Raw genomic sequence first — 11563 nt, forward strand, 5'->3', positions numbered from 1 at the left:
TAAAGGTGCTGCAGGTTGCCTAGAAGTGTCCTTGCACTGGGTGTTTAGAGGATGCTGCATCCCAGGAGCAGCTTCTGGGCAGGAGGAGGGGGTGTGCAGCACCAACATCACCCAAGCCACCCCACTGACTGGATTGTGGGGAAATAATCTGCATTCCCACAGCTGGCAGACACTCTCCAGCCTGATGTGGGATCCATGATCTGATGTGGTGGTGGAGGATGCACCACATCCATCTATCCATCTATCCATCCTTTTATCCATCCCTCCATCCATCCTTTTATCCATCCATCCATCCTTTTATCCATCCATCCTTTTATCCATCCATCCATCCCTCTATCCATCCCTCCATCCATCCATCCCTCCATCCATCCATCCATCCATCCATCCATCCCTTTATCCATCCCTCCATCCCTCCATCCATCCATCCATCCCTCCATCCATCCATCCCTCCATCCCTCCATCCATCCATCCATCCATCCATCCATCCATCCATCCATCCATCCATCCATCCATCCTTTTATCCATCCATCCATCCATCCATCCATCCATCCATCCATCCATCCATCCTTTTATCCATCCCTCCATCCATCCTTCTATCCATCCATCCATCTATCCATCCATCCCTTTATCCATCCCTCCATCCCTCCATCCCTCCAACAAATCCTCAGGATTTGCTTCACAGGTGAAACGAGCAGCCAGGGGAGGTGGAAGAACTTCCCAGCCCCAGGTTAAGGATTGCCCAGCAAATAAAAATGCTGGTGCTGCTTTGACACTCACTGGGAAAGTGAAGTCACTGAAAAGAACAAAAGGAAAAACAACCACCACCCCCCTAAAAAAAAAAAAAAAAATTAAAAAAAGGGAAGGAAATGAGGAAATGCAATGGGATGGAGCTGGGTGTGACCACACTGTCACCAGGGTGAGGACAAACCTTACACCGTGTCCTCTGGGAGCTCCAGGATGGCTGCTGGGGGAGTTATTTCATCTGGGATGAAGGAAAAAGCTTGGGAAGAGCCCACACTGTGCCTGGGGATGGGGCACAAACCCCATGAGGACACAGCTGGAAGCACCCAGGTCCTTCCTCACACCACGCAGGGGCCAGCAGGGAGGGTGATGGGCACAGACCTGGGCACCAACCCCAGGAGAATCCATTCCCATCCCTATTGCTTGCTTAGCCCCCTGCCATGGGAATAGCACTGCCAAATTTTCAGTAGCCAGGATCTAAGCTTGGAAATTTTCAGTAGCCAGGCTTCAAGCTTGGAAATTTTATGTAGCCAGGCTCCAGGCTTGAGTATTTCCAGTAGGCAGGCTTCAAGCTTGGAAATATTCAGGCACAAAGGGGGAAAAAATAAAATTAAATAAATAAATAGATGGATAGATAGATAGATAAATAAAACATGTAAATAAATACATAAATAAATAAATAAAAAGAAAATTAAAAATCAGTACAAATCCCTGACAGTGAGTCCTGGGTCCTGGGCTGCCAAGAGACACCCAAGATGCTGCTGGCAGGAAACAGGATAAGGATCAGGATCAGGAGAGGATCAGGATCAGCATCAGGAACAGGAGAGGATCAGGATCAGGATCAGGATCAGGATCAGGAGAGGATCAGGATCAGGATCAGGATCAGGATCAGCATCAGCATCAGGAACAGGAGAGGATCAGGATCAGGATCTGAATCAGGACAGGATAAGGATCAGGAGAGGATCAGGACAGGATCAGGATCAGCATCAGGAACAGGAGAGGATCAGGATCAGGATCAGGATCAGGATCAGGACAGGATAAGGATCAGGATCAGGATCAGGATCAGGACAGGATAAGGATCAGGAGAGGATCAGGACAGGATCAGGATCGGCATCAGAAACAGAAGAGGATCAGGATCTGAATCAGGATCAGGAGAAGATCAGGAGCAGGATCAGGATCTGAAGCAGGATCAGATGACTCAGGAGGATTCTTCCTGTAGGAGCAGTGAGGAAAAAGCTGCTGGGAAGAGGCTGCAGCCCCAGCACATCAGTGCTGCTGCTCAGTTTGATGGAAGGTCTGGCAGAAGTTCAGGAGGGAAGGGCTGCAGCAGCCTGCCAGCTGGGAGGGGATTTTTTTTTTTTTTTTTTTTTGGGGGGGGGTGAATCACTGAGCAGGAAAATTTAAAAAAAACAAACCAACAAAAAAGAACCATGAGTAGGGTTTTTTTTTTTCTCCTTTGTGTCGTTGTTAAAAAAATGAGGTTTTTTTTAAATTAAAAAAACGGAAAAAAACCAAACCCTCAAACCTGGTCTGCTGTGAAAAGAAAGGAAAAATAAAAAAACAAACTTAGAAGTGCTTGTGCTGGATTAAGGAACTATTTTTGGTTCCCCAAACCTCATCAGCAGTCGGGGCTACACCTCAAACAGGCAACAGGGTTATTTTTAGGCTGAGTTTATGGCATCAGGGGAGTGTTTGGGAGGACTGAGTCGTTCCATGTTGGGTTTTGTTGGGTTTTTTTTCCTTTTTTTATGAATCAGCTCCAGTGGAAACAGGAGGTGCAAAGGGCTGGGATGTGGCAGGAGGTTTCAAGTCCCAGCCCAGCTTCACAGCTCTGAATTTAGGTTGCTGTGAGCCTGTTTTTTTTTTTTTTTTAAAATGACAATTCTTTGTGTTCAGTTGAAATATTGAAGAACCAGTGACTCAGAATGGATCCTTTCAAGGCAAGGTTGGGATCATTTGGGGCTTGGAGCTCCCTGGGCTGGGGGGAGGTGTCCCTGCCCCATCCAGGGGATGGAACTGGGTGGTCCCAAAGGTCCTTTCCAACCCAACCCATCCTGGGATTCCATCAGTCCCATTCTGGGAGAGGTGCTGGGCTGAGGACTGCAAGGTTCTGCTCCTCAGAGGAATTCAGGAGGAATCTCTTGAGGATGGAGCCACCAACTTGGGTCCAGAAAAGAAAAGAAAAAAAGAAAAGAAAAGAGAAAAGAGAAAAGAGAAAAGAGAAAAGAGAAAAGAGAAAAGAGAAAAGAGAAAAGAGAAAAGAGAAAAGAGAAAAGAGAAAAGAGAAAAGAGAAAAGAGAAAAGAGAAAAGAGAAAAGAGAAAAGAGAAAAGAGAAAAGAGAAAAGAGAAAAGAGAAAAGAGAAAAGAGAGAAAAGAGAAAAGAGAGAAAAGAGAAAAGAGAAAAAAGAAAAAAGAAAAAAGAAAAAAGAAAAAAGAAAAAAGAAAACAAAACAATAAAAAAATAAATAAAATAAAAAATAAAATAATAATAAATAAAATAAAATATTAATTAAAAAAACCAAAACAAACAAAAAAACCCTTTTATTCTTCCCTCTTCTAGCCCCCAGGTCCAGATCCTCTGCATCCCCCCAGGCCCCATCCTCCCACGGGATGCCCACGGAGGGGGTGGGGTGAAGGAAGTAGAAAAACCACCCCAGCAGATAAGGAAGGGAGAGAAAACCTCAAACTGAAAAGTCCCCAAAAAAGGGGAAGCAGCTGGAGATCACCCCGAGCTCTGGGGCAGCTCCTGGGGGATCAGGAGATGCTGCTCCATGGGGGTTTGGAAGCTCCCATCCTGAAGGCTGCTCAGGAGCAAGGATGGATGGGGAGAGGTTCCCAGCCCCCCCCAGAGCTCCAGCAGCTCATTTAGGTCACGGTGTTTCAGCAGCACATCCCAAAGGCCTCTCCAAGACAGCTTCAGAGCAACCCTTCCCTGGGCAGGATTCCTCTCTCCTCCCACTCAGCTCCTCCACGGAGAGCCAAGGAGAAGGGGGAGAGCCAGGCTGGCAAAAAAGCAGGTTTGGGGAAAAAAAAAAAAAAAAAAACCCAAACAGCAAAACTCCCAGCATTTCATTTAATTTCATTATTATTTTTCTCTCTCTCTTGTCAGGATGGGTGGGAGCAGCAAGGGAGGGAAGGAGAACAGAGCTGAGCCCTCCTGGCCCGACCCAAAAGCTTGCCCAAAAGTGCTGAGCAAAGGGGAAAAAGGAAAAAAAAATAAATAAAGATAAAACCCTGGCGTGGAAACAAGAGGGAAGGAGATGTTTGTTCAGGAAAAGGACCCCAGGGAAGATGCTGACACTCTGGATTTGCTCAGGGTCAGTGCTTGGTTCACACCACCCCAGCTCTTTGTCCTCTATGGGGTTGCAAGTGAGGATTCAGGAGGGGCATGGGGAGCCCCCAGAAAGCTGGTGGTGGGTACCTGAGCCCCAGGAGGAGGATGCTGGAGCAGTTTCTCCTCCCCACTGGACCCTGGGCTGCCCCAGCACCTCTTGGGATGGGAAACCAAGGTCTTGGGATGAGCAGGGAGATGTGGAGCCATCCTTCCCTTCCAGAACAGGAATGGTGCCCATGGGGAGGGGGTCCCAGGGGAGACTGACCCCAGGCTTTGTCATTTTGTCCCTTCCACCACCCCCCTCCTGGCCAAGCAACTCCTTCAGCACAAAACCAGGCACAAAGCCCCAAGCCCCATGGGTGGGCATCCCAAAATCCCCCCTACCCCCCCCAGTGATCCCAGCTCATTAGGTTGGGTTGGGATTGTCACTCCAGGGGGTGACAGCAGGGTGGGATGAGGGAAGCAAGGCAGGACATGCAGCACTCAGAGCTGCTGTGCCCACCATCAGGGCACCATCCTGCCCCAGTTCCAGGGAAAACATGGATCATTCCCAGGGGGACCACCCTTCCCCTCCTATGGGTCCAGTTGGGGTCCCCAAGAGATCCCCACCTGCCCCCCAGCTCAGCCCATACCTCAACCCAACAGACCAGTCCAACACACCCCAGGGGACCTTCAACAACACTTCTCCAGTTTCACTCCCAGACTGGTCCCAGTGCTTTAAGGGGAGAAGGTTCAGGAGAGCTTCCTGGGAGGGTCCTTAGAGACCCGGAGCAGAAGGAAGCTCACCCACCCCAGGTGGGAAGCAGAGGGTGGAAAACAACCCAACCCTGGGGAGTTTTGTGCTTTTTAAATGTTTTTTTTTTTCTGTCTGGTTCATGTTTTTGACAGAACTTCCCCAGCCCAGGCAGTGCCAGGAAGCTGCTCTGCTCTGTAGGTTGGTTTGGTGTTGGTTTTGGATGCTCTGCAAGGTGATCCCTGGAGGCTGCTTAAAAACACAGCTGGAAAATCAACCCAGGCTGGTTCCCTCAGAAGCTGAGGTGGGAGGAAGTTCAGCTCCCCCCAAAAAAGTTCCTCTGGGAAGTGCTGGGAAAGAAACTTGACCAGAGCACAACCCCCCCACACACAGCTCGTTAGATAATTCAGCTAATGAAGCAACTCCACCCTGCTCCTCTGATGGCTTCCAGCTCTGCCACAGCTGCTCAGGAGAGCACTGGCTAAATGGGTCCTCAGGAACTTAGAATCAGAGCAGAGGATCCACGAATTAAGGTTGGAAAAGACCTCCAGGATCATCGGGTCCAACCTTCAACCCAACCCCACCAAGCCACGACCTGAAGTCCCACACCTCCAGGTTGTTTGAAGACCTCCAGGGATGGTGACTCCACCACTGGCCTGGACATCACCTCTTGCCCCAGGACAGAGAAGCTGTCCCTGCTCTGCCACCTCCATGTCCTGCTGAAGGATTTGTCCCATCACCTGCAGCCCAGGAAGGGAGATGCTGGCACTCCAGTGGGTCCTGGCAGGGCAATCCTGCAAGGGGTGCTGAAAACCAGGGCAAAGCCCAGCCCTGGGGTGGCTGTGGCTGTGGCACACCCAGGCTGTGCTGCTCAGCACCACCAACTCATCCTGAATGGAAAAAACCCTTTTCAGATCATCAAATCCAACCAGATGTCCTGCACCAACCTCAGTGCTCCATGCACAAATTCCATCCTTACTCCTGCATCCCAACCAGAGCCTCCTGCCTGGATCTTTCCCTTGGGATGTGGGGACACTGGGGTGGCCCTGACCTCCTGAGCCCCCAGACTTGGATCTTCCCCACCCTATACACAGAGGGGACAGGGGATGGCTGCCCCCCCCACCCTGCTGCCCCTCAGTGTGTCCCCATGGCCCTGGCAGAGGCAAGCAGGGGGGTGACAGCAGGGAGGGGAGGGGGACAGCTTCAGGAGCAGGGCAGACACCAAGGAGCAGGACAGGGAGCAGGGAGAGGTGACTTCATCCCAAATTTATGCAGGAGAAGAAGATGAGAGGCTTCCCCTTTTCCAGTGTAGGATGGGCAGGTGGGAAGAAGAAGGGAGGGAAGATGGAAGGAGCTGTAAAAAATGAGAATGAAACTTTTATGAATGGAGAGGAGGCAGAGAAGTGATCACTTCAGCTGTGTTTATCTGCCCACACTCCAGAGCATCCAAGCTTTGCATCCTCTGAGCTGTGAACCAGCCAAGAAACTGGAAGATGCTGCAGCTGCCTGGGTGAAGGCTGAGACCCCCCCAGCAGCTGGGGAGGAAGGGGAAGGAGCCAGGGGAAGTGCAGATTTGGGGAACTGGGCTGATGTGAGATGGGGAACCACTCTTGCAGACACATTTCCCTGCCCCAGGGCCACTCGGATGCTCCTGACCCAAGGCAGCAGCCAGCAAGCATCTGCAAGTCACTGCAGGGAGCAACCAGAGCCAGAACCACAGCTCCTCTGCCACATCACTGTCCCCTCACCCTCAGCATCCCCACAACCCAACACTTTGGGTTTGGCCCTCCAGAGACAGAGCCCCAGCAGCACAGAGGTGTCCAGGGCCAGGGGAGCTTCACTCTGGAAAGCTCTGAGCTTTACCTTGTCCCATCTGGACGGGCTTAGGGAAAGAAAAGCAACAACAACAAAAAAAAAGAGATTTCCAAGGAGGAGAGGGGAGAAAATGACAATGAGGAGATAATTTCCCAGCCTGGCAACCTCTGATGCCCACCACCCCTCTCTGCCATCAGCCTCAGAGCAAACCCAAGGTCCTTTTGGGCCCAAACACAGCCATGCCCAAGGTCCAACCCTGCAGGGGTTATTTTGTCCTCTTCAGGATGTCACCCCCCTGCATCCCATGGGGGTTATTTTGTCCTCTTCAGGGACTGAGCACCCCTGACATCTCCCTGTGTGCCTGGGCTGGATCTGCTGGGAGCTGGTTGTGCTTGGAGAGGGTGATGGTCACCCCCCTGCAACCCTCTCACTGCAAGGTCTCATCCTGCCAAGGGCTCCCCAAATAAAGAAATCAGGACAGAGAAACATGGGAAGAGGGAGAGGTGAGGACCAGGAGCACCAGGCAGGGTCCCAGCCAAGGGTTTTCCTGCTGGAGAAAGATCTGGAGGTGCAAAGCAGGGCAGGAAAAGGTGAAAAATCAGAGCACTCCATGGTTCAAGTGGGAAAGGTGAGAAAGATCCTCAGTGCTGGTGTTTTGCTTGCCAACCCCAAGCCTTGGAGCTTGGGCCCAAGCCTGAGGATGCCCAAAAAGTCCACGAGATCCCTCAGGTTGCTCCTGTGCAAATCCATGAGTTGGATTTTTTCCTGGACTGAACACTGGGTTGAACAAAGCAGCTCCTAAACACCCCCCGGATGCTGGGGGATGGTTCCTGGAGGAGAATCCAAGTTTGAGGGAACATTTTCCATGAAAACAAGTATATAAATAAAAAAAAACCACCCCAAGCATCACTGGGTAAAGTTTCCGTGCAACAACAACAACAACAAAAAAAAAATCAGCAGGAAAATGAGAGCAAGGTCAAAGCCCTGACAACTGAGGCCTTCTTTTAAGTGAGGTCCCACTCCATGACCACAGAATTATGGAATGGTTTGGGATCTTAAAGCTCATCCATTCCCACCCCCTGCATGGACAGGGACACCTCCCACAGCCCAGGTTGTTCCCAGCCCCATCCAACCAGTCTCAGGTCCTCACCACCCTGAAATTCAATAATTTCCTCAAAATTCCCAACCTCTATCTCCCCTCTCCAAGCTTTAACCCATCTCCCCTCGTCCTCTCCCCACACCCCATGTCAAAACCCCAACCCCAGCTTTCTTGCAGACCCCTTCAGATTTTCAGAGGTTGTTCTGGGGTCAGATGTGATCCTAAAACCCAGTGTTTTAGGGCTCCACTCACACACCCTCCCCTGCTGGTTATCTCCAGTGCCCAGGCCTGGGTGGGCTCCATGCTGCACTCCCAGGGCAGCCTGGCTTTATTTTGTTTTTTTTTTTTTATCTAGAACTAAAATTTCCTCTTGAACAAAGTTTGTTTGTGACAGGGGCTGAACCTGAAGTCACAAACTGGGTGGGAGCTCACCCAGGGACCCCCCCACCTCTTCTTTGACCTGGCTGGCTGTGCTCTAACAATCTGAAATCCCCTCCAAAACCCCAAAAAACCCCAAACAAAGCTCTTTCCAGGCTGCAGCCCCCCCCATCCACCCACCCTCCAGACCCCTTCCAGCTCAGGGTTTGGAGAAAATGGAGATGCTCGGGGTGTAGGGTGAGATCCCTCCTCACCTCCACCCTCAGGGGAAGATGAAAAACCCCAAAAGAACTTTTTGGGGCCCTCAGTGGGGTGAGGGGAAGTTAAATTTCCTTACAGCAGCAAAGCCCCAGGCAGGGAGGGAGAGAAGACAGCAAAAAGAGGTGGGGGACACACACACACATCATGTCTGGCAGCCCCCAAACCCTCCCTGGGCTGCACTCAGGTTGCCACTGGGGCAACCAGAGCTGGGCCAGGGTCCAACCACCCTGGACATTGCCCCATGGGATTAACAGCCCCTGACACTGAGACCTTTGAGACCATGGGCTCAGCATCCTGGAACCTTTTGTGGGGCTGTGGCAACCCCCCCCCCAATTTATGAATAACTCCTGAGGAGGTTGGGAAGGGCTTTCACCTCCTCTCTGTGCCAAAATAACACCCAAAAAAAAAAAAAAACAGGGCAGGCAGGAGGTCCCCTGGGGCTGCAGATGCAAAGTAAACCCCTTCCTTCCCCCAGAGGGAAATGGTTGGGTTGGGTTTGAGGGTTGGGACAACCCCAGAGGCACAGAGCAGCCCTCCCCCCTCCCCCAAGAAAAAAAAATAAAACAACAAACCCCCAACTTCTCCCCTAAGGGAATTTCATCCACATTCCTGAGTTCCTCTTGCTTGGCAAAGGCAGAGAAAATATTATGGTTGTTCTAAACCCTTCTGGAGGGAGAGCAGCAAATCCATCCCCACGGAGGGGGGGGGGGGCACGTGGGGCTGGGATTTTGGGGTCTCAGGACCCTTCCCAGCAGCACAAATCAGGGGGAACCACCAAGCTGGGGGGGTCTGCAAAGCCCCCCCAAGGACAAAGCACCAGGGGCACAGCTCCCCAGGAGGGTCAGTCCCCAAGAGGGACCCTCCCAGGGTGGGCAGGGACCTCCCAGCACCCCCTGGAGCCTTCCAGGGTGGAGTTTGAGGGACCTTGAGTCCACCCCACCCTCCACACCAACATCCCAGATGACATCCTAACCCCCTGGGGTGCCCTTCCTGCAGCACCCATGGGCCTTGCAAGACCCCAAATCCTGCAATGCCCTTCCTGGGGTACACAGGGATCCTGTGACACCCATGTTGGGGCACACAGAGACCCCTGACACCCATGGCACCCATCCTGGGGTACACAGGGACCCATGGCACCCATCCTGGGGTACACAGGGACCCCATGAGACCCATCCTGGGGCACACAGGGACCCCTGACACCCACCCTGGAGCACACCAAGACCTCATGATGCCCCTCCTGGACAAGTAGAGACCCCACAACACCCATCCTGGCCAGGCAGGGACCCCATAAAACCCATCCTGGACATGTAGGGACCCCAATAAAACCCATCCTGGTATGCAGGGACCCTGTGACATCCCCCCTGGGGCACACAGGGACCCCATGAGACCCCCCTGGGGCACACAGGGACCCCCCCAGGACCTCCCCGGTTCCGTTCCCGTCCGGGCCGCACTCACCGCTCGTCGGGCGCACGTCCCCGCTGCAGGGCGGGTTCCAGCGGTACCAGGGCCTGGCCCAAGAACCGGTCCATTCCCACCAGGGCCCGGTGCATGACGGTGAGCACCAGCCCGGCCGCGGTTCCGAGTTCGGGGGGCAGCTCGAAGGCGCATTCCTCCCGCCATTCGGGGTTCCCGCTGCTCTTCTCGGCCACCGAGGTGCTGTACTTCTCCCGGCCCAGTTGGATGATGGTGTAAGCGTCGCTGGTACCGGTTTTGCCGCCGCCGCCGCTCTTGCAGCGCAGCCCGCGGGCCCGAACCACCGTCACCTGGACGTGTGTGGGCAGCCAGGCCGGGGGCGGGGAACCCTCGGCGGGGAGCGCGGCCGCCCGCAGCAGCGCCATGCTGGGAGCTTGGGGGAAAACCGGGATGGATCCAACCCAACCCAAGCGAACCGGACCGGACCGGGACCGGGCCTGGCACCGCCGCCCCTGCCGCAGCCGGGCCGCAGCGCGACCGCCGCCGCCCGCCCCGCCCCGCCCCAAGCCCCGCCCCCTCCTCTGGGAGACCACGCCCCCTTCTGGGTATAACTCCGCCTACTCGTAAGTCACGCCCTTTTCTCGTGTAAACCACGCCCATGTGTAAACCACGCCCCTTGAGGGCTATGGCCACGCCTCCGTTGGCTGAGACCACGCCCACATCCCGCTAGGTTGGGGGGGAGAGAGGGGAGCGGGATAATTTGGGGGGGGATAATTGGGGAGGGCGATAATTGGGGAGGGGAGTAATCTGGGGGGGGATAACTCGAGGATGGGGATAATTTGGAGGGGTGGAATCATTTGGGGGCGTGGAATAGTTTGATAATTTGGGGGAGATATCTTGAGGGGGGGATAACTTGAGAGGGGGATAATTTGGGGGGGGTAATCTGGGGGAAGGTGTGGAATAATTTGGGGCGGGATAATTCGGGCGGGGAATAACCTGGGGGGGGTGGTATAATTGAGGAAGGGCGGGATAATTTGGGAAATAATTTCCGGGGGTGGTATCATTGGGGGGGGGGGTCGGAATATCGGAATAATTTGGGAGGGGGGCGTGAACCACGTGCATGCGTGTGCAAACATTTGCTGGGCCGGGCGTGTGCACGGGCGAGCACGTGTGACCATCCGCTCGCATCCACGTGCAAGCGCGTGCTCTGCAGCCGTGCAAGTGCAAGCACGAGCACCTGCGGTGCAGCCGGGCATTCGCAAGCGTGCACGCGTGGCCACGCGTGGGCGCACAGGTGCGGACACCGCCACACGCGTGCAACCGTGCCCGTGCAAACATCACCAACCGTGAGCGTGCGAACGTCACCATCCCCGTGCAACCATGAGCGCGCACACCCAAACACCACCACGCACACGCAGCCACGCACACGCAGCCCTCCCCACTCGCTGCCGCTCCCCTCCCCTCTCCCCCTGCCTGTCCCTTGCCCCCTGTGTGTCCCCCCCAGTTTTTAGGACTCCCCCACACGGGATCGCGTTCCCCACCTCCTCATTCCGGGGCAGGATGCAGCCCCAAGCCCCTCTCCTCCCGTTCCTCACCATTTTTTCCCCGTTCCTCACCATTTTCCCCATTCCCCACCTTCCCTTCCAACCTCCGACGCGTTTCCCACGCTGCGAGCGGGTCGGGGGGACGCGACAGGAGTGTCCCCAGCGAGCCCCCAACCCTGATTAAGATGCAAGGAGCCCCCCTCCTCCTCATCACCGCCAAACCCGCCATTTCCCGGCCCCTCGA

The 11563-nt window shown here is 54.1% G+C and overlaps 1 protein-coding gene across 4 annotated transcripts in view; it reads right to left on the reverse strand.

The window, feature by feature from the left end:
* RAB11FIP5 (RAB11 family interacting protein 5) overlaps positions 1–10351 on the reverse strand; it is a 35626-nt gene extending 25275 nt beyond the window's left edge. For 3 of the 4 annotated variants that reach the window (XM_071753129.1, XM_071753128.1, XM_071753131.1), the window contains exon 1: positions 9818–10323. In XM_071753129.1, coding sequence (XP_071609230.1) covers positions 9818–10200 — 383 coding nt within the window. In that variant the 5' untranslated portion in view covers positions 10201–10323. Of the gene's footprint in view, positions 1–9817 lie in introns of all 4 variants that reach the window. The other variant, XM_071753130.1, reaches the window with a different exon arrangement.
* Between the last annotated feature and the right edge of the window lie 1212 nt (positions 10352–11563).

This window comes from Heliangelus exortis, chromosome 10 (assembly GCF_036169615.1).
Source record: "Heliangelus exortis chromosome 10, bHelExo1.hap1, whole genome shotgun sequence".
Lineage (NCBI taxonomy): Eukaryota > Metazoa > Chordata > Aves > Apodiformes > Trochilidae > Heliangelus > Heliangelus exortis.